The 24,248-nt window shown below is 34.4% G+C and overlaps 1 protein-coding gene and 1 pseudogene across 3 annotated transcripts; both read right to left on the bottom strand.

Moving 5' to 3' along the window:
* Positions 1 to 24,218, bottom strand: CUTC (cutC copper transporter). 3 transcript variants are annotated; one of them, XM_016124253.2, is made up of 10 exons: positions 23,999 to 24,214; positions 23,767 to 23,868; positions 22,266 to 22,337; positions 20,282 to 20,341; positions 15,670 to 15,879; positions 14,988 to 15,023; positions 12,554 to 12,687; positions 7,560 to 7,587; positions 4,321 to 4,426; positions 1 to 3,591 (listed from the first exon to the last, which is right to left on the bottom strand). In XM_016124253.2, the coding sequence occupies exons 3-10, from the start codon at positions 22,315 to 22,317 to the stop codon at positions 3,477 to 3,479; spliced, it is 741 nt and encodes a 246-aa protein (XP_015979739.1). In that variant the 5' UTR covers positions 22,318 to 22,337; positions 23,767 to 23,868; positions 23,999 to 24,214; the 3' UTR covers positions 1 to 3,476. The 3 variants fall into 3 exon arrangements, with proteins under 3 accessions (XP_015979739.1, XP_015979738.1, XP_036077871.1); XM_016124252.2 differs by lacking the exon at positions 23,767 to 23,868 and having other exon boundaries at positions 23,999 to 24,216; XM_036221978.1 differs by lacking the exons at positions 14,988 to 15,023; positions 23,767 to 23,868 and having other exon boundaries at positions 23,999 to 24,218.
* On the bottom strand, positions 8,209 to 8,327 carry LOC118604826 (annotated as a pseudogene).
* Positions 24,219 to 24,248: the final 30 nt, after the last annotated feature.

Here is a 24,248-nt window from a genome sequence, read left to right as displayed (position 1 = left end):
CATTTTTTAAAAGAACAGCTTTATTGAGATATGAATTCCACATAATTCACCCACATAAAGTATACAATTCAATGGTTTTTAGCATATTTATAGAGTTGTACAGTTTTGGAACATTTTTATCGCCCATGAAATAAACACATCCATTTTAAATCTCCTCCCCTTTCTTGGCTCAGGGACCAGCTACTGCTAGGGAGAAGTGTTATTCCGTTTATCATTTTCCTTGGGATTCAATTCCTCCCTCCTAATTCGAGGACGAGGGCAGGGAATTGAGGACCAAAAAAAGAGGCAAAGATAATTTCACTGAGCTGGTAGGGTGACCAAAATTGATTTCTGGACTCAAGTCTGTTGCATTGATCTATATATATTCAACTTTATTCCAGAATCAAATTGTCTTGATTACTGTAGCTTTGTAGTAAGTTTTGAAATCAGTAAGTGCGAGTCTTCCAACTTTGTTCTTTTTAAAGATTTTTGGCTCTTCTGGGTCCCTTGTATTTCCAGATGAACTGTAAAGTCAGCTTGTCAATTTCTGTTTAAAAAAGGCAGTTGGGATTTTGATAGGGATTACTTGTACCTGTAGATCAATTGGAGAGTACTGCTATCTTAACATTATTGTCTTCCAATCTATGAATAAGGGATGTCTATTTGTTAAGTCTTTCTAAATTTCTTTCAACAATGTTTTGTAGTTTTTAGTGTACAGTCTTACACTTCTTTGGTTAAATTTATTCTTCTTTTATCCTTTTGATGTTAAAATAAATGGGATTTTCTTAATCACATTTTAGGATTATTAATTGCTAGTACATAGCAATTCAATTGATTTTGTACATTGATTTTATATTCTGCAACCTTGCTGAACTTGATTTTTTCTATTATTTAGAATTTTCTATATACAAGAACATGTCACCTGTAAATAGAGCGCTTTACTTTTTCCTTTCCAATTTGAATGCTTTTTATTTCTTTTTCTTTTCTACTAGCCCTGGCTAGAACCTCTAGTACAATGTTAACCATAAGTGATGAGAGTGGACATCTTGTTTTATGTCTGAACTTAGGTAGAAGTATTAAGTATGATGTTAGCTGTGCGTGTGTATTTTTTTGTTTGTTTATGGTAGATGCTCTTTATCAGAGTGAGGAAGTTCCTGTCTATTCCAAGTTTGTTGAGTGTTTTTATTATGAAAGGGTATTAGATTTTGTCAAACGCTTTTTCTGTGTTAAGGTGCTTGTGTGATTTTTGCACTTTATCAATATGGTGTGTTACATTGATTACTGGGTGTTAAATCAGCTTTGCATTTCTGGTATAAATCCTACTTGGTCATAGTGTGCAATTTCTTTTATGTTGCTGGATTCAGTTTACAGAGCAAAGTGAAGAGTGGATCTGGAGGGTCAAACAGAAGATATTTAGCAAAATTAATAAAGATGGTGCTCTTTTCCCACCAGCATAGTAATTGATAAGACAAGTAGACAATTTGATGGGTGTAATGGGAAATATGTAAAAATATGAAGACATGGCCCCCTAACCTCAAAATACTTATTTTTGAGAAGAAACTTACACACATGAACTAATTAGTAAATGTTTTAAAACAGGACTAAAGTATAGAAAAATAAAATTAAAGTATTACCTTATGTTTCTTTAATATTTACATAGTAAAGGGCAAAAAGTATTGGCTTCAATACTCAATGCCTGGCTTCCTGGGAAGGGCTTTTAAACTAACAAACATAGATACCAGAAAGATAACCTAGAAGAAAAGCAGTAACATTAATGGGTACTTACTATGTACGTTAATGAGTGCTTTATTGTATGGTTTAACCAGAAACCATGGTTTAGTAATTATTCTGATTTGCAAATGAGGAAATTAAAGTTCAAAAAATTAACTTTCTTATGCTTACACTGGAAGCCAGGACATCACAGGTATATCTGATTTGCCCAGGAGTATTGCTCTCTGTACCACATCCACAAGCCAGAAGTATCTTAAAGCCGAAGATTGGAGGTTGGTAGGCTATCATTCGAGTCCCATAAAAAATATTAATTCATTGTTAAATTTTGTACAATTCACACAACCTCCCAGATCCCCACCTGTTTAAATAAAATAGAGATGGCCTGTTTTTATCTCTGGTGGAATATCATGCAATGAAGTTCCAAGCATGGGGGAGGGTTAGGCCAAAATACTAAATATTATTATGTGTGCATGTATATATGATAGTTACATATCTGTATCTATATTCCAAAGCCAATAATAAAACCCATTTTTTTTTTATCTATTATCTTTAGTTATAGTCTGAATAAGGAAGAAAAGAAAGCACTGAGGTTATTGTTGGTTTTTAAATAGTTTGCCTCTCATTTTTCCTAAATTACTTAAGCAAATATTCGACATTGAAATTGTACCTGGAAAATGAGGATAGGAACTCATTTAAAGGTGAGAGAAGAGACACATTTAAATAAAGGCAAGGCTCTTAATATATACACTTGTTAGTACCCAAATCTGGGCGTACTATTCATAGAAGCTCCATTAACTTAGCTTCCTGATCAAGAGCAAGCTCTTTAGATCATGTTTCAGTTACTCTCCTATAATAGAAAAAACAGTTCTATTACCAGTGTGTTATTAGTATAAAATATTATAAATATGAAAGTAACAGATAAAGCTAGTGATGAACTTCACCATTTGAGACCTGCTCATAGGAAAAGCATCTTTCATCACTAGATTCCATTCTCCCTATCTGTAGCCTCAGTTGAAAGAACGAACTATTCTGATAACTTCCCTAACCTTCACAATTCTTACTATAGGTCTTTTTTAATTGTCAGATGAACCTTACAGTTAAGCCATTTCTCTCTCTGCAAACAGAGGTAGAGGTAACCTGGTAAACATTAGAGATTACTTCCATCTTTATTATAAAGTCTGAGCACTTTTATATCCTGCTTCGTAAATCTGGGAATTTTTATGTTGCACCAGTTTGCTCTGTATCCTTAGTATCTTGCCCAGGGCAACATATCAATGAATACATAGTAAAAAGAGAAAATGAAAGAAAAAATAAAACAAAAATCTTCCCTTTCATATCTGGCTAAACTATTCAGGGTAAAAATAAGAGACTATGCCATAATAGAATGGAAATTTTTATTTTACAAATAAAAAAGCAAAATAGTGCTATGAAATTGACTCTTAAGTCACACTCTAAATTCATAACTTGAAGTTGAATTTTCTTAGTTCATCAATTAATTCCACTGGAGACTAAGCCTTTTTGTGGAAGAAGCATAGGCCATATTTAACCATGATGATGGAGATGGCTGGGAAGGTTAAGCAAAGGGAGTGATTGTAGCTCTGTTTCAAGTCCTTTTTTTTCTTGGGAACATTCTCCATGGCCATGTGAGACTTAAAACAAACACCGTGACTGTCTTGACCAGAGAAGGTTAAAGCTTTGTCACAGAGAATTGTAGAGTGCTCTTCTGCCTTCATCCTGTGCTATTCGTGTCTCTCAGAGAGGTCTGGCTAAACCAGAATATTCTTTGCAATAGCAGTCAAAGTCCTTACTTGGGTCACATCTGTTACCTTTATAGAATATTCTGAGCTAGAAAGAGAGGCTCCCATGACAACAGAAGAATTTCTGCAATAAAAACAATAAAGGAACAGATAATTATACAAGTTGTTAAATAAGCCCTCCTACTGACACTTACAGGGTGAAGTCAAGGACTCTGGACTACCATATTTCGTAATTTTTAATTAATCAATTACTTGACATATCTCGTAGCCAACTTTATTAGATAGTATAATTGATTTTATATCTAGAAATGTAAGTTCTAAGGCTCTTGCTTCTTTTACATTTCATTTTTCCCAATCTATAAATAATCACTACTATTAAACTATAGGAGTCCTCTCAAGTATAATAATAATAATAATAATAAATAATAGTAAAAAAAGACATAATAGTTTCAATTCCTTAATGATGATATAATTTCAAAATAACTGAAAACAGAGCGCAGGAGAGGGAAGACCAAGTATTAAAGGTAGGAAGTATAAAAATAACCATGACTCTGCCATCCTTACACTATAGTTACTAACTTTGCTAAAGGACAGAACAGGTGAATGAACACACAAACATATCTGACTCATTTAGAAGCTTAGATGATAAATTATTAACTAGTGTAAGTTCAGCAATGACAATGATATAATGGTTCACCTATGCTGAGAAAAGCCTGAAAACTATGAAGATAACTGCAATACTTATGTATTAATCACAACGTTCCATTTATCATGTTATTAACTAAGGTTTTCCAATTTGGGAAAGTAAAGATTAATCTATGCTTCTTGTATGAGTCAAAGAATACATTTTTACCGAAATTTCATTCCTGAATCTCTAGCGGATCGAGCAGAACAGTGGAATTCTGTGGCACCTGAACCTTCAAGGATCCTTTGTAGATTTCTGTCTGTTATACCACCCCCTATTGGAAAAAAAATAAGTGACACATTAAGTAGAACATAAGTTTGCATAAAATGTAATGAATAATGATGACTGCTCACTCTACCTTAAATCTCCAACTGAAATTTCTTATTAATTCATGAATAATTCTCTCCTTACTAAGCTAGAACGAGATTAGAACACCATGATGAAAAATGTAAACTACAGATTCTGGAGAACAATTGATAAGGTCATAAAACCTATATGACAGAATCTTCTATGTCCATTGGTTTATAAAACAAAGTTATACATTACGGACGTTAAATCTAAAAGGATTACTCTAGGACAAGGAATATCATTGAGTGCTCTATCTCTGGCTCCCCCTCAATTAAAGAAAAATTAAAGCATAACAGAATAGGATAGGCTTGAGGACAAAGCTACAAAAGCACAGCTTCAGAGATGTGTCTGAAAGAATCTCCAAGGTTCTCTGGCCCAGCATTCAAAGATCACACTGATGTCATTGTAAATGAGAATAATGCAAGGTATTATACAGTTCATTCATTATAATATCAATTTTTTATTTCATTTCACAGAAGAATCTGAATCTATTAAAACTGTACAATCAAGTACTTTCTGACTCATTTGTTTATATGAACAATCTCTTAAATATTTAAATATCATATTCTCAGCTGATACCAGATTACAAATATAAAATGTTTATTCATCTTCATATTGTCTCTGAAGATACAGAAGTATTCAATAATTTTTTTTTAATGACTGATAAAATATGTACTTTGTATCTCAAGCTATTCAAGTTGCTGAGGTAACTTGACTATACACTCTTTTGGACTCATTAACTTTTTTTCTTAGTGGAGTCCTACATAGAAGAAAGAATACAGACTGAGAAGTCAGATTCAGGTTGGAATCCTCGCTTCACCACTGTAGCTCTTCAGAGCTATGGATCTTAGATAACTAATTTAAAACCACTGAGCCTCATTTTTTTTCCACCAATAAAAAAGGGATAATTGCCTACCTCTCAAGCTTGTTCTAAGGATTAAAAGACAAATATGTTATTTCCTTCTAATAAATAACAAAATATCTGGCCACTGAAACCATGTTGCTCAGTTATCAGCAACTTTATGACATAGGTAATACATTTTCCAAACGCAAGCTAACACATCTTCACAGTTGGAACCTGAGAGGACAACTAGTTCAGTAACCTCTCTTTACAGATAAAAAAACTGAAGCCTAAATATCTTGTAAGCTTCATTATGAAAGTCCCCAGAGGGAAACTACTATGATCTTTGTATTTCCCAATGATGAGAACTTTAGACATTCAGGTTGACTTAACCAGGAATGTTTACTTCTTGGTACTTATTTACATGAAATTGTAATAATTGGGTTATAGATCCGTTCTGTGAGGTCCTCAAGATAAAGGATTACTTCATACACATTCCGTGTTTTCACATCAACCACCGAACCTGGCATATAATTATCATTTGCTTGGTAAGGTATGTTAAATAATCACAACTATTTTTGTATATAACATCTTCTCACCTAAGACTAAGCCTCTTGAAGAAGTAGTTTCTTGTGTAACTTTGCATCCCAAGTAATGCTTTGCACATAGCAGATAACTTAATAATTACATAATAAGGAAAAGCAATCTTAATATTAATAATTGTTTAAGTCTAGCTATGAGTTGCCAAGACTAAACACATTTAGTCTTAAATGGAAATACATCACACTTGGTTAAATCTCTTTAATATTCCCTGCTTATCTATAAAGGATCTCAATTTGAGAGATAGATGCTTTCTATCTGTTCCTGTTTCAGGGACTTGCTACAGGTCAGTTTTCCTAAAGTTCTGACATTATCCCTCTATCTAACCTCTTTAGAAGTTGGTCTTTATCTGCCTATCACCATTTTGACCTCTGGCCAGTCCTGGCATCACTGGTAGTGAGAAAATAGATACTGTATGCCTTCTGATGTTATGTAGTACCATATAGAGAGAATCACTACCCATTAGGTGTTCTTATCAAAAACATTTAACCAGGATCTAATCAAGCTTATTATCTACCTACTAGTTTATAAGAAATACAAAGGCTAGGAAATATGAGCTAAACAATATCAAAGGAAAACAATTTGATAAATCCAGAAAGTAAGACATGTTATGGGTAAGTAGTCCAAACTTTTTAAATGTCATTTTTTTAAAAGCAAGAAAAAGAAAAGGAAAACTTTTATATTAAAAAATATTAAGATAAACCAAGTACAATACTTATTCTTTGATGGGATTCTGGTTTGAACATATCAGCTATAAAATACATTCTTGGGACAACTAGAGAAGAGTACTGACTGAGCATTAGACGGTATTAAGGAATTAGTTTATTTTAATAGGTGTGATAATGGTATTGTGGTTATAGTAAAATGCCCTTATTTTTTAAAAGATGCATAAAAATAAAATATCATGATGCCTTTAACTTTAAAATACTTCAGAATAAAAAAAGATAAGCTAAACGAGGCAAAATGTTAAATCTATGGAATGAGTATATGCTATTTTCTACTTTTTTATATATTTGAGAGAATAATAAAAAATTAAGATGGCCTTTATACGCATCTCTCTCTGATTCTAGGTCACCTTATATAACTCTCTAAAAATTGTTCATTTCTAATTAGCCATGATGTATATAATTGATCTTATAGTTTTGACAGGAAATATGATCCAATTGTTCTCAAAGAATATGGTGATCAGCGATCTCTCAGGAACTGAGTATTATATTTGTCCAAAGATATTACCAAATGTTTGCTTACACCTTGTTAGCAACTTGGACATTTGACTCTTACACAGTGTAGCAGCTTCAAACTTGGTATGCCTCACCAGAGATGAATATCCACCCCCACAAAATTCTATACTATAGGAGAACAAACATGGAGCAAGCCCAAGTCCAACCTACTTCTTTACTTGCTCTTCTCTGAGCTTATCACTCCTGGAACGTTCTCCTCCTTATCTAAAGTTTTAAATACCAGCAGATATCTTTAATCTTAAACATGTTAATCAAATTATATATTCTTCTTTCTGAACATCATGTACTAATACTTTTTCCCATACTGCCCACTTCCTTTGCTCTTCCTCCACTACAGTTCAGTGTTAACACTAGTGAATGGATAGATAAATAAATACCTGGCATTACCACAATCCTGCCTTTTGCCTGAAAAAAAAAAATAAACAAGTAAATTTTAATGTCTTTCTCTTATATGAAATAAGGCAGTGAGAAACATAAGAATGTTAAATTTTAAAAATTATTACTAATGTTTAATTTTCAATAGATCTTTTCTATTTCTTTGACCCCAAGTAAGTTGTTCAGCATAGTAACTCTACCCAGAAAGTTTATTTTATTGTATTGCTTTAAAGATTTGTACTGTTATGAACACAAAGAATAGAGAATACAATACAAATACTGAATAATCACAGCACCTTAAGAAAAGCCATTACTGAAAAATAACACTAATCTGAGTCTTGGTAAGTGATGGGATGAAGTAGTTGAATTTTTTTTTCATTTTCATTTTCTTCTTTTTTTTAAATTATGGTGACATTGGTTAATGAAATACAGTAAGTTTCAGGTGTACAATTCAACAGTAAGGCATATATACATACATACACACATACACACACACACACACTGCATTGTGTGTTCGCTGTCCATAGATTTCTTTCTGTCAGGAAATAGTTGAATTTTTTTTTTTTTTTTTTAGGCGAGGCAACTTTTGGTTGACCTCACAGAATGCAAGGACCTTGTCAGGTTACAAGCCCTTATTTTTTTTATATTTTACACCTGCAGTACCTGGTCTTCCTAAGTAGTCTCCCATCCAAGAACTAACCAGGCCTGACCCTGCTTAGCTTCTGAGATCAGATGGGATCCAGCTTGTTCAGGGTAGCATGGCCATAGACTAGGAAGTAGTTGAATTTAAACAAGATTTCAGCAAAAAACGAAGTACATGGCATAACTTAAAATTACCAGGGAGAAAACATCTCCTCAAATTTTGTATCTGCAACTAAATTCCCTAGCTTATTATACCAATTAAACAAAAGCATAAATCCATTTAACAAGGTTTTAAATAATAAAACTGGACTATATAAATTGATTTAATTTATAATAAGTTTAGAAGACAGGTATTAAAATTTTCTTTCTTTTATATTCCAATGTTCATCACATTTCCTAAATAAATTTTGGTAAAATATCACTGAAAGGAAATTATCCAGTATAAATGCATACGTAATTAGAACTACTAGTAGCAGGTAGGTAACAATGACAGAATAAAAATGACATACTATGTCCGGATCGTTAATTTGTACTTTATACACAAATTGCATTTTTTCACATGTGGATTCCCTAAGATGGATTTTTAAAACTGGACCAACCAATCCTGCCAATCCAACACAATTCCAAGTCGTCTGCCTCAACTGTTCTGCCTGTATACGCACTCAGCCTATTCTGTATCCAGCTCAGGTTAACCAGACAATCTTTCTTCTACTGAGTGCTATTAAGCAATAGAAAAAATTCAATCAAGAACCATCCACAATTTAGTTTCTTTTTCCATAAAACAATGAAACAGTCAAGTAATGTACTCAATAATTCTGACTGATGTTGAAAATATTAAATTCTACATCATGTCTACTTAGGAAAAAAACTGAAAGACGGGCTTAGTGTGGAGAGGAAGAAATGGGGAGAAGAGAAAAAGTGGTATTGTATCCAATGTGAGAATAGGGGCAGAGGGTAAAGGAAAAAAGATACAAGAGGACAGAAGAGAACAGAAGCCAAAAGAAAATAAAGTAAAATTGGCTAACACCAGAAACAACAAATGCAAAGAGAAGAGAAGGTGAAAGTCTCAAAAGCAGTGATAGCATAAAAGCAGTGGAAAGGGAAGGTAAGAACAACAGGGACGAGAATAGAGATGATCATGAGTAGAGAGAGAAGAAACCTTTTTCTTTACTTTTAAGACAAGTCAGTGTAAAGTTAAGGTGAGCATTCAGATATGATTGTCTGTTGAGGGTCTTTGTATAGCACAGCGATAAATTCTAAAGCAGCTCCAAAGAGCCAGATACACTATAGAAGCCATCTATGAAAAAGATTTCAAATTTTTTTAGTTAAAAGAAAGTGAGGATAATAAATGATATGCTGGTGCAAAAAGGGAAACAGAGACCAATAAATGATTTGGAAAGAGTGATCATAGAAAAAATGATGGACTGCTACAAAATTGCTTTAGTTGCATGTTACAATTCCAAGTTGTAAAAAAAAAAAACAAACAAACCCTCTTTTAGAGTATGAGTCAACAACAAATTGTGTTCTACACTGTCATAAATCCTCTCCCTGGGAACAACTCATTCAGCAACAAACCCAGATATTGTCATAAAACTATCATATCTCCAATCTATTGTCCTAAGGGTCCATTTATTTTTCCAAAAAAGTCATTTGTTTTTCCTATAAGTGCCCTTTCTCCTTCCTTTTCTAAGTTCCCAAGTGCCCTTTGTCCCCTTCCTCTTGGAAGACATTAAGTCCCAAATTCTAAGCACCTCTTTGAGTCACATTTCTTTGTGAATTCTCATACATAAATTCATATGTAATTAAAATCTGGTTTTTTTTCTTGCTAATATGTCTTTTGTAAGTTTAATTTGCAGGCCCTCAAATACTGAACCTAAAAGAGTAAAAAAAAAGTTTTTCTTCCTTGACATGATGAACAGGACAAAGTTCCTACACTAGTGGATCTTACATGTTCAAGGAAGACAGAAAACAGATAGATGTATTTATATGATAAAATTTCAGAAAGCAATTAAGTACAGTGGGGAAAAAAGGCGAGACAATAGAGAGTAAGGGTGGGAGGGGCTGTTTTATAAAATTTAGTAATTGTTAGAAAAGTAAGTGGAATGAGCTGCTTAATATTCTCAAACGTACTGAGGGAAGCAACCATAAAACGAAATATTTATTATCTAGAAAACTGAAATGATTTTAAGAGGGGGAAAAAAGTATCAGAACTGTTTCTTCCCAGTGAAAGCTTTCTAAAACATAGATAAATGATACTCTTAAAGAGATGAATTCTATCACTTTTTAGGAGGCTTTCTATAAAAGGTTATTTAGAACAATATGCTCACCTAAGGTTGTCAAAGTGATTTAACAATATAAAGCACTTACGGAAGTGTTATGCTTTGCACTGTCATCTAAAATAATCCACAAGTGTTCTAGGAGGTAGATGGCATTATTATGCTAACTTAATAGGGGATGAAAGTTTCCAATGTTAATTTACCCAAGGTCATTATAAATAAGTGGCAAAGCCAGGATTTAAAAACAGACTGACCTAATCTAAAAGCCTAGGTAGGCTTTAACCAGTATATTATACTGCCTCCAAGATACAATATATCTTGAAGGTATTGCTTCAAGAAGTAAAGTTAGCATGATCTCACTTACATATGGAATCTAAAAAAGTCAATACATAGAAGCAGAGAGTAGAAGAGTTTGCCAGGGGCAGGGAAGTGGAAGAAATGGAGAGATGCTGGTCAAAGGGTATAAAGTTGTTGTTATGAATAAGTCTAGAGGTCTAATGCATAGCATGATAATTATAGTATAATAATACCATATTCAATAATACTGAAAATTTGCTAAAAGAGTAGATTTCAGGTACCCTCATCATAGACACACACAGATTTGGAAATAATATGGCCTTTATTCTCTACTCCATGGGTATGTAACAATTTTAAAATAGATACCTGATTCATTGACTCTTCAATTTTAAAACTCTTCAGGTTTCCACAGTATACCATGGATAAAATAAAACTAATAGTTTTCAAGGCTCTGGGCAGTATTCCTCTCTTCAGAGTCAACATTATAGTAATTCTTCAATATTTAAATAAGTTATGCTCACTTTTGTTTCCATTCCTTTGCATACACTATTAATTCTACATGGAACATTCCCTACCCTCTCTCCCTTCCACCCCCTTTTACATGGATAACCATCTTTCAAATGAGTAAGAAAGACATAGCAATGTGGATGTCTATTCCACTGGGAAGCTAAGTACTGTCAACCCTCATTTTTCAAATATGGGGCTAATTCCTCTGCAATGTCCTCCCACAGTCCCTTTAAATACTACTCTATGTAAATTGTCTTCTCTATTAGAAGTGTCTGCTGTGCACTAGATTGTAAGGGCCATGACTACACACTCCTTGGTCACAACCATAATACAAATGCCCTGTACCTAATATACACTTAATAAATATTTGTAATATCAGTTAAGTTCCAGACTAGCAAATTCACATCAGATCCTTATGTGAAATTTCTAAAATTATTTTCATGGCTATACAAAAGTGAACATAAGCAGATATCTACCCAGAAACACTAAATAATATTACTAATAACAACAGTAGTAATAACAATAGAAACTAACATGTATTAAGAGCTAAATGTCAAGCACTGTGATAAGGTTCTTGGATCTTATCTCTACCCAATCCTCAGGGCAAACATATATAGAAAATATTAACCTTATCTCAATTTCACACATGAGGAAAGAGGCTTAAAGGTTAGTAATCTACTTAATACTGTATAGCAAATAGTTTTAAACCTGAGTCTCAAATCCAGAACTCGCAACTCAAAATCCATATTCACCATCTTAGAATGTCTCCACACTGGTGTCAGAAAAATAGACACCACAATTACAAAGCCATCTTCCAACTGCTCTATAAATGATGCTATCTCACCAGGGTATAAAAGAGAAAAATATATTTCTCCTATCTTGACAGATATGGAGAAATGCGAGAAGAAAAGTAGTTTTAGTTTTAGAATTCACCTCCAAATGATAATTATCTCAAATTTTATATGGGATCCCTGAGTATACATAGGCTACCAGTGAGATGTTGCTGAACTCTATGGAATGCTGATGGCAGAGGAAAGGTAAAATTTGCTCTGGTTATCTAAATTAGATAAGATCCTTAGGCACTGTCTATAATCTCGTCTTAAGAGTCTCGGTTACTAAAAATGCTCATGTGAAATAAGAATTATATACATATATTGCTACCTGCTTGCCTTTTCCTATAGAGTAACTGCAAAATCAGTAATATTTAGTTTCTCAACCTAGCAGAACAACAGAATATCAGAGTCTTGAGAAGAAAAGAAAGAAATTGTATATACCTGGTCTATGAGTCGCTTTATTAGAGGTAGCCCTTCTAGTGCTGAACCATCACATCCGCTGGTCAATACTCGTTCAAATCCCAAAGTTAAAAGAGTCTCTAGAGCTGCCATTGGATCATGAACCATGTCAAAGGCTGAAATAAATAATGTTTATTTGAATTTTGAACAAATATCTCTAATATAGTGCTTTTTAAAATGTAGTATATATATGGCGGTGTGCTTGACTTGGCTAGTACTGGCTTGCAAAAGCCAAGTGTTATATATTCAGGAATTTTGCAAGCATGATTATTAACCCATTGGCAACTTGGAAATCAGGCAAGGTGGGAGTATTTAAACCACAGAAATCAACAAATATTATAAATCAGGGCTCCTTTTTTTCCCAAGAGCCAGTTTACCAGCACACCAGTCTACACACCACTGGTGTTTTGCATGATCATTTTAGATGGTACACATTTGAATGGATGCATTTACTTAAATGTAGATTAGAAGTGAAAAGTTTCTGTTTTTCATTAGGTATAAAAGTTTCTCTTTAAAATAAATTAAGGTTTTAAGAAAATTATTAAATAAATTTGCACAGGTAGCACTCAGATACGGTAAAATTGTAAATGCAACGGGCAAGCGACTGAAATTTGGGAAAGTCTGCTCTAAGGCTTCAGATAAACTGAACAAACATTACACTCATCAATTCTAGAAAAAGCTTGATTCACCTTCTTACTATTGACCATTATTTTGTATTAATCTATTTATCCTACAAATTCAAGGCTAATAGTATAAGGACAATTGTTTACAACAGACTATACGAGTTTTGATTCCATCCTTCTTTCTAAGAGACTTAATTCCTTCCTCAGATAGGAAAGTGACACTAGGAATTTCAAATAGAAAAACTACTGCTTTGGTTCTTGGTCCTGCTACACAATCTGGAAGTTCTAGCCTATGGTGGGTTAGGGCTGGACCCTTTCCTTTCACTCTTTCGTGTATGGAACCTACTACAGAGGATTTTCCTTTCCTTGTGGCAGCATCTTCTCACCAGTGATTACACTGTGATACTACCTCAGTAAGTATCTGGGTGAAAAAAAATGTGGAACCGAGGCCAATATAAAATCTTGAAAACATAAAAACATTTTTTGTTACACTTATTAAATAGTTTAATAAACTTAAATAAAATAGGTTAGTATAAGTGTCTGCAGGTACAACTGAAAAGTCAGTTTTGTGACTGCAAAGGAAAAGAACAGAAATTTGAAATGATTTTCTTAGTTTAAGAACAAAAAATATATTCAATGTGATGGGTTTATCTTTTGATTTATTTAACATGTCAAACTTTAAACTATATTTCTTCAGACAGATGTTTACTAATTTAAATACTTTTCATATTTAAAAACTTTATTTGTTGTCTAACCTTAAAGTTATAACTTAAGCAAACTAACACCTTTAAATTATTGCTAGTTTATGAGAAGCACTGGTATGTTGCAAATCAAGAAAACAGTTTTCTGGTGGTATTATCCATTGAGAAAAAAAAGGCAAGGTAATAAATGATATATCTCTAATTTATATAAATAGATGCAAGTGCTGGTGTCCACCCTTATCCTAATCTTTGAATGCTTGCTTACTTAAAAGGTCAGAAAAACATTCAACAATTTTTCAAGCATTACATTAAGTCAAAAAAAAAAATTTGACTGAAGACTTCCTTCTTTTTATGTGCAATAGCAGTGCCTTCTGAAGGCAAAATTGACACTTGTTCTTTCATTTTACCAATGCCTGGTAAAAGTATATGGGAATTATAACTACCTGAATTTATAGTGAGAATTTATTTTTTTATGAAATTATCAAGAGACTTTTTAGAAATTATTCTGATATAGATAAGCTGTCAATAATATAAAACAATTTTGTGCACTACAGTGAACAAAATCTGTTAATGGACTATCCAGCATCTATTTCTTCTTTTCTCCTTCCTAATAGTAACCAATTCTTCCTCAGATATCCATTCCCTCTCTATCCACAAATTTTATATTCTTCTGAGAAAACTGACCTCACTCCCACACCTAGGGAATGGTCTGTCTAGCTTAAGCAAGGTAGCAAATTTAATTTCACTGGCCACAGTGATTTATTCTTTTGGGGACTGCATATGACCTAAGGTAATCTAATAAAAATAAATCTCAGGACTCTTGCTTAGAATGCTGTGACAAGTACATGTACTTGTAGGCAATGCTTACTCTTTTATATCCCACCACCACTTTTAACAACTTTTCACAACTAAGGCTTTACATATTCTAGAAATTGTACATTTCTAAATTTACAACTGCTGGTCCCAAGATTGGTATAAAGAAACCAATTGGTAACACCGTAACACTGTAGAATTGTGTTCCAAAAAAAGGTTTAGCATCTGATAAAATAACTGATACTATTCAATAGCACTTCTAAAATGGAAATGACTCACCTCGGTGGAAAGTGACTGGCAGAGGACGACAAAGAGCTATAAAAAGAAAGTCATATAACATGAATGAAGAGATCATCACTGATCACTACATACATGTTCTCTATGTTGGATGGGACTGTTTTATACCTTCCTCTCCTAAGTGAAGACAGTGAACTAAAATAATAATAAAATGGCAGCCTCTCAAATGCAAAAGTCCTATGCTTTCATTAATCTCTTATTTTTATATTTAAAACATGGCCATCCACTTCTTACAGGCGGCAAATAAAAATTATATAATCTGGTAACTATAAGGGCAGCATTTATATATTATTCATTCCTCTAAAAGTCTTCAAAAATACTTTGGCCTAGTAATACATAGTCTGCTTCTGTCCTCTCCACATCCCCCCATCCTCACCAATAGCTTTTGTGGATTTTGGTGCAGTTATTAAAGGAATCAAGGTAAACACCCCTTAAACCTAACAGAAACAGTAGTGGAACCTGATCTATAGCAACTGAGGAGAGTCAGGAAGGCTATGCCACACTTACCCACAGCCCAAACATTTAAATGACTACTGTTTAAAACAGGTTAGTGTAAGTGTTTGCAGGTGTGACTGAAAAGTCCGTTTTATGATTGCATTTTTCTATATTGGGACTATTAAATGCAATCATCAGAAGTTTTTTGGTCTCAGATATAAATTCTTACCCACAAGGGACATGCACAGCTCTTTGTCAATGTGTCCATCTTCAGTCAATGCCCCAAATACCAAACCATCAGCACCATAAAGCTTGGCAAGATGAATGTCGGCCTTCATCACCTCAACTTCACGATCTGAATATAAAAAATCACCTCCGCGTGGCCGAATCATCACAAAAACTGGGATCTGTACACATTGCTTCACTACTTGAAGGACACCTACAAGAAAAGAAAACAGACTAATTAAAATGCAAATGTGAGCTAAAAGCTCAAGTAAGTCAATAAAATATTATTGGTCTTTTACATTTGCTCTTATGTATCACTTATACAAGAAAAGGAAGAGTTGACTAAAGAAACAAGAGAAAAGTGGACCCAAAAGGAACGTGGACACTAAGAAAAATGTATATACAGTAGAAGTAATAAAAAAATCAAAGGTAAAGAAGAGTAGTTTAGAAAACGGAAGGAAGTTACTGCATTTGAAAAGCATTTGTCAGTTAACTCAACAAAAATCCTTTTACTGATATGTGACATTTGAAAGTGTAATAACTACCAGGCTCAATGTTCTGCCAGTGTGTTGCCTAAGATCCAATTTCTCCTTTATAACATTACAGCTCTATTTAAAATCTACTATAGTTATACAGTACTGAAGCTTATGATCCTTTAAAGGACAAAGACATTTAGCAAAACTCTTTTCAGAAAGACATATATAAAAGGGAGCAAAGTTCTACTTATTTGTGATTTTTATGCAGAGATCTGTAAGTAAAAGTACTTGAATATGACACAATTCATGGCTAGCTCAGAAACCCTCAATAGTTTAAGATCTGTGGCAAGCCCTATTAATGTTTACCCAATATAAATTTACTTCTTTGTCCTTACTAAGAGCACACCAATTTTGCATGGGATAGCAGTATGTCCCATACCAAGCAATGAATCATAATTGTGGTTGCAAAAAACAGATTACACTAAAATTTACAGACATAGTCTAGAAATTTCATAGGATGGCCAGGGAATACCCCTCCTTTAATGAGAAGATTCCAAAGAGCTTTGCATATATAAACTTTTTCGACTAAAGAATACTATTGTCAACTTCAGAGAAACATATAGGAGTCAAAATTTTATATAGGGACTTCTGCTTTTGACCAACAAAGTAACAGAGACTGAATTCACCCTGCCACCTATAATAACCAAAAAACAGACAAGATATATGAAACAGTGGTTTATAAGACACCGGACGTCAAGTAACAAAGGACAATGATGCCTGAAAGATGACAGACAGAAAATAAATGAGGTGAGCTCTATGATTGACCTGGGTTACTACCTTAAGAGTTTTCTAGGCCAAAGTACAGGGAAGAATCCAAGTGGAGCCCAGAGAAAGTTCTCTGAGTTGAGGAGACAAAGCTGAGAGTCCAGACTAGAGTTCACAGGAGAGAGTGCCAGGGAGGAGAGAGAGAGAATTCTGGAGATCTGCAGAGAACCTCTTCTAATATTCAGCTGAGTAATGATCAGGGCATGCAAGCAAGAAAACTGTGCAAAGCCAGGGAAAGATCCACTGAAAAAGGTTACTAGAAATAGTGCCTATCATTCACACCAGCCCAGGAATAATACCTGTTTCCACTAGCCAGACAGGAAGACTTGAATATTCATGGGTACTAGGTAAAGTACACAGAAGGTCTTGCCTCTGTAGTGGAAAATAATTAGCTCTAAACTGACAACTGTTCCAAAGTTGCTTAACAAATTTTAGAAGCTATACTCAAAAGGAATAAAGTGTTTTCATATAAACTAAGTGCTCAAGAATATTTATAGGAATACAAATATATCCAGTACCCAACAAAGTACAATTCATAATGTCTTGTATTCAATAAGAAATTATCAGATAGGAAAATAAGATGCATCATGAGGAAATAAAGCAATCAAATAAAACTAACCTAAACTGATACAGAAGTTAGAATTAGCAGCCAAGTCATTAAAATAGCTATTATAACTCTATTCCATATGTTCAAAGAGTTAAAAAGCTACATAGAAAATATAACACACTCAAACTTCTAGAGATGAAATCTACAATGTGTGAGATAAAAAATGAACTAGGCAGGGTTAACAGCAATTAGACATTGCAGAGAAAAGTTTAGTAAACTTGAAAACAAAGTGATACAATCTATACATAATGAAATTGAAAAAGGAGATTTTTTAAAAAAGCAATTCATCAGTGAATTGTAGAAAAAATATATTTAAATACTGAATTGAGAATATAAGTGGAGTTTCTGAAAGAGTGGAGGACTCTGGATGCTGAAAAACTTCCAAATATGATAAAAAGTATAAATGTACAGTTCTAAGAAACATGAAGAAAACTACACTCGGGTATGTCATAATCAACTTGCCTAAAACCAAGAATAAAGAAATAAATTTTAATAGCAACCAGAGACACATTACACAGAAAAGGACATAGGTATGGATGACAACAGATTTCTTGTCAGAAACAGTACAAGCAGATGACTGAAAGAAAAAACTGTCAACCTAGAATTCTACACTTAGTAAAAATATCTTTCAAATATGGGGAAAGATGTTTTTAGACATACAAAAACTGAAAGAATTCATCATCAGCATTGAACTGCAAACAATGTTAAAAGAATTACTTCAGGCAGAAAAAAAATGAAAACAGATGGAAATATAGATCTACACAAAAGAATTAAGAGCACCAGAAATAGTAACTATATGTGGGTAAATATGTGATTGTTTTATTATTTAAAAGATAACTGACTCTTGAGATAATATTTGTTAGATTACTGTTGTCAGTGGATGCCACCAAATAAGCTTCATTAAGTCTCCCCTCCCGCAGTCATGCCTGAGTCAGAGTCTCCCAAAGAAACCTAACAGCTGTGGAAGCTCTTTATCAAAAGTTCGAGATTTAAAACAACTGTAAGAGCCTGAGGAGCCACTCTAAGCAATGGGGAACATTCACAGACTATGTGGTGATGAGAAATCCAAACACCAAGTATTGCAGAGGCTCTGGGTTTGTCATGTATGCCACTGTGGAGGTGGATGAGGCCATGAATGCAAGGGCACACAAGAGAGAAGGAAGAGTTGTGAAACCAATGAGGACTGTTTCAAGAAAAGATTTTCAAAATGTGGCACCACTCAAATGAGGAAAATATTTTTGTTGGTGGTATTAAAGACAATGAAGAACATTACCTAAGAGATTATTTTGAACAGTATGGGAAAACTGGATTAAAATCATGACTGACCACGACAGTGGCAAGAAGAGGCTCTGCTTTTGTAACCTTTGATGATCATGACTCTGTAGACAAGACTGTCATTCTGAAATTCCATACTGTGCATGGCCACAACTGTGAAGTAAAGCCCTATCTAAGCAAGAGATGGCTCATGTTTCATTCAGCTAAAGAGGTCAAAGTGGTTCTGGAAACTTCGGTGGTGGTTGTGGAGGTGGCTTTGGTGGCAGCCGTAGTGGTAGAGGATATGGTGGCAGTGGGGATGGCTATAATGGATGTGGTAATGACAGAAGCAATTTTGGAAATGGTGGAAGCTACAAAGATTTTCGCAGTTACAATAATCACTCTTCAAATTATGAGAGGAGGAAACTTTGGAGGCAGAAGCTCTGGCTTTGTGGTAGAGGCCAACACTTTGCCAAACCATAAAACCAAGGTGCTTATGGTGGGTCCAGCAGCAGCAGTAGCTATGGCAGTAGAAGGTTTTAATTACTGCCAGGGAGGAGTCAGCTAACACAGGGCTATCAAGTCTTTAAAAACAGAAATTCATCTGTCCAAGTTTATAGCTAAAAGGAACATCTGTATGAGGATGACCTTTATCTGAGCCACTGTGTACTTCATTTTCACTGCCATGCAGTTTTTATTAGGTGCTCTGAAGCTCGAATTAATCAATTTTATGAACTTCTTAAACAAAATGCATTTAACTTGGGGAAAAAAGGTAATTAACACTTTAAACAAAAATTAAAGAGCAAAAATTGTCATGAACCTCATGGGTGGGTAAAATATGGATGAAGTGATCAGCTCCAGATTTGATGTGCAGCTCAAACATCTAGAAAAATAGCAGAATAACCTGCTTCCATCCTGTTAGTCTGGTTTCACTGGAGTGACAATCTCAGTGGACACCATGGACCATGAAGAAGCAAGATGAAAACACATGGGAGGGAAAATCCTGCAATTCTTTTTCTAGGGATGTAATACATATGGCAAATAAAATGCCTCAGTAAAAGAAAAAATAATAACAACAATGTAGTGCTGAGTTTTTAACATATGTAGAAGTAAAACATATGAAAATAGCACAACAACCAGGAAGGGAAAAATGAAGACCAAAGTCCATAAAATTGAGGATGCCAAAATCAAAAGATAAAAATACCCTGGTCCTTGATATTGCTGCATAGCAACTGAATCAATATTAACAGCAACTATCTATCTTTCAACTTTTTGATAGCTGAGGAAAAAACATCTATTCGATCACATCTTTGATAGACAACTTTATTTACAATCATAAGCATTTCTAACTGATACAACATCCACAGCATAGTGAACATGTAGTAACACTAGTAAAGAATCCAATGAAACAGATCATCAATTGTCTCCAGGCAATCTAAAAAATGGACACTAACCCATGCTTGGTGTGGTTCCTCCTTCCAACAGACTAGAACATAATTCAATCCGACCAGCACCTGTGATTGAAAAAAAAAAAAAAAAAGAAGCAGCATTTTTCGGCACAATAAATTTTAGAAATTAGGAAAAAATTTAAAAACATTGCTCAAAAATTATTGCCCCAAATAAACTCATATTAAATGCGAATCTCACATTTTCCCCAACTGAGAGAAATCAAACTATAAAACTAGAACAAAGTCTATTTTTAATCCCAATTATATTCTGCAATCCATGTTGTTAATGATATTCCAATTTAAGAGTTAATTCAAGTTAAGTTAGGCCTCTTAAAATTTGGTATTATAGGATTGCCTCTCCATGTACAGGGAAGTGCCTTAGAATAAATAAGTTTCTGAATTGGCCAGAGCAGAATGCTGATTCTTCATTGATAAGAAAGAGAGTATTTATTATTCTAAGTTTTAAAAAAGCACAAGTTACTTTGAACAGCTTAACTCAGGATATTTGCAAGAATAAGAAAACACTGAAAGCAAAAGATCAAACCGCGGGGCCATGCCAAAAGGTCTTGGGAACCAGCTTGAAAAGGTTCCTACCAGCCAGATGGGACATTCTGAGCATCGATAAGAATAACTAGTGTATTAAAACACATCATCTATGTCTAAATCAGGTTAAAATGATAAAATAATTCATTGGAGAACAGAGAACACACACATTATCTCCAAAATCAGTGAATAAGGGAAAAGAAGCAAGTATTTATCTTGCCTTTCTTGTACAAACTGAATCTCACTATAATCAAATGACTGATGAGAGAAAATTCTTCTTTATAGAAGCATATTGCTAATAAATGTAAAACAAATGTTAGACTTAATATAGTACCATTTTGCAAACCCTACTAAAATATGTATTGCTAAAATTATTAGGTAAAAGCTAATAGGAAATCTTAAAAAGGCTGGATTAAGCTGACAATATCTGAATCCACTGATCAATCCTAACATCACAAAAACAGAAAAAAATAAGATGTTATCCTCTTAATGTGATGCAACAGGGAGTATAACGTCATCTATAAAGTAGTCTTATAAAAGACTTAAATCTGAATCTTATTAAACCTTTGGGTTAACTACAACTTTATAGGAAATATAGGAGTCAGAGGAACATATTAAATGACACTACATATACAATCAGCAAAACTGAGACTGTAGAAAACTCTAAAAGATAATAATCAGTTTCTTGAACAGACTACAAAGAAAGAAAAGAAAGAAAAAGATGGGGAGATGTAGATTTAAATAGACTTAAAAGACATATCAAACAGATGAAATGTTTGGATCTTGGTTCAAAGAACTATACAACAAAACAGTAAGAGCTTATAGGAGAAATGTAAAAACTAGCTGAATTTTTTGATGATATTAAGAAATTATTTTTTTAAGATATTAGTGGTATTGTGGTTATTATTTTTTTTTAAAAAAAGAGACCTTTCAGAGATACATACTGAAATATCTGAGGATGAAATGATATGATGTCTGGGATTCGCTTTAAAATAATCTGGGGATAGGAGAGGGAAGCTAAGAATGTATATCAGGGCTCAGCAAACTATGGCCCACAGGTTCAGAGTGCAAAAGAAACCTTGGGGTAAAAATAATGTTTAAAAAAGAAAAAATAATGATAGAAGTCCTAATAATGAAAATGGCAACAAAATTTTACAATCATCTTTGAATTAATGGTTTAAAAAATTTAAATCTTTGCTAAATTCAATAAAAACTGAAGTTGGTGAGTAAGCCCTATTGTGGACACCTGACTCAAAATGTGACCTACTAGGAGAATAAGACTAGAAGATTATAATTTCCCAGTAGGGTTTTACAGTTGGTTGGTTGTTCTCAAAAGGATTACTAGGATCCTTCCAGCTAACAAAGGCTCCCAAGGTCATTTCGCGGGATTCATTTTCAGACTCTTAAAAAGACTGTCGACTGTTATTCATTCTCTAATTTCTCTTACCTCCTCTTTCTGCATTTATAGCTGATTCCACTGAATCAACACACACTTCCATGAGAAATCCATTTGTTGCTCCTAAAATGCATGAAAAAGAAGGCAATTTCATGATGGTGTATCCATCCAGACTAATCTATCATGAACATTTTACAGTTTGCTGTCAAAATCTGAATGTCCAATAACAGGGAAGTAGATTAGTACGCTAGGGCCCAGGAATGCAATAAAATACCATATTAATTATTAAATTGATGTCTAGACTGTGAAAAAAGTAGACAGACATATATATAAGAAATTATACTAAGAAAAATATACACTGACTGTCAAGCTAATCTTCATAAAACACAGACCTCAACCTCACATTCAAGTCAGGATTCTTTCGATGCTTCTCACTGACTGAAGAATATGCTTAAACTTCTTTATATGGAATATATGTTCAAGAGCAGGGATGGACTTAAAATTTTGGCCCCATCACTTGTATGATTCTAGACAAGTTACTTAGCTAAAGTTTTCTAAAAAACACTGTAGGTTTTAGTACCTAAGACTAGTGAGGATAAAGAGGTAATTCATGTAAAGTGGATACTAAATAAGTGTATACAGAGTATTAGTTTCATTTATTAACTACACATTATTTTCTCTATATGCCTCTAGTTCTCCCTAATCCCCATCCCTGCTCTTGTATATATCATCTCCTCATCTCCTCAATCCACAAAGTCCTCCCAGCTCCATTTTTGAATGCTAAACTCTTTCAAGACTCACATCAAATCACATTTCCATATTTCCTCTCTCCCAAAGCAGGAAACTGAATCTCCCTTTTTAGAACTTTTATAACTATTCCTCTTTAAAACACGAATTGTATCTCTTCAAAACACTACTTATTTTCTGTCTTATTATTTATGTAGCTAAGTGTCTGATCACTTTTACCTCACATAAAGTTCCTAGGAAGGTTTTTACATGAGGAGTCACCGACGCCAAGCACTGTTGACCATGATACACAACAGGGAGATTTACTAAAGGCTGAATGATTACAAATTCATAAACAGTCACGTATTTACACTAAAAAGTATGATAAAGTTTTGTTTTTTCTGTACGTTAAGCACATAATTTTAAGAATACTGAACGTATATTTCATGCCGTAAGTAATACCTGAAAGAATGTCCACATTCTGATAATTACATCTAGATGTAATGAGATTTGGAATGACTTTTACTCTCTTTTTATTTCTACCAAATATTGCTTTTATCATTTTTTAAAAAGAATTTTTAATTTGAAAAACAAAATTCTACATTAAACTGCAACTGTCTCATTTATTTAAAATTATACGACAGTCTCAAACTGTGAAAGAGTTAAGTGCCACTGTACGCTGTTAACCAACAGCGCTGCATTAATTTCATGAGTTTCCCTGAGGTCAACCGAACTGGACAATGCTACAGGGGTGCCATTCGGCTCACGCAAGAAAGAGCCTTGGCTAGGAGAGTGGGGGATATGAGGACGGTACTGGGATCCTCACTTGTTAATCAAGTTGAACGCGGTCGCACGACGATACGTGGTGGCGCCGGGACTCGGACCCACACATCTGGTTCTCAGGCCCCCCGTCTGCACAAGTTTAAAGCTGGAATGACAGACCGTGCCCCAGAAGGGAGGTCGGGTGAAACTGCAATTAAATCGCGGGTCAAAATCCCTGCCAGCCCGCCTCTGGGAGTGAGGTCGGCCGACCGTCCCCTCCCTGCCCCCTTCCGCACCGGCCTTCCGGGATGGTATTCGCGCCCGTTTCGATTCGGAGGATGCCCTTTGCCTCTTCATGTTCCACGCGTTCCTCCCTCGCGCGTCTTCCGTTTCCACGCAGAATCCGAATTCCGCTGCGCGCGACCAAAAAAGCGCGTCCCTGCCCTGCGCACGCTCCTGCGCGTACCCGACGTCCACGCCCCAGCAGCCTTGCACTGCCGAGTCGCTAGCGCAGGCGCAGTCACTGCTCGCCCCCGCCGTCTGAGG

Source organism: Rousettus aegyptiacus, unplaced genomic scaffold, assembly GCF_014176215.1.
Source record: "Rousettus aegyptiacus isolate mRouAeg1 unplaced genomic scaffold, mRouAeg1.p scaffold_m13_p_6, whole genome shotgun sequence".
In the NCBI taxonomy this organism is placed as follows: Eukaryota; Metazoa; Chordata; class Mammalia; order Chiroptera; family Pteropodidae; genus Rousettus; species Rousettus aegyptiacus.
The sequence above is the reverse complement of the archived record's forward strand: the minus strand, read 5'-3'. Positions and strand labels throughout refer to the sequence as shown.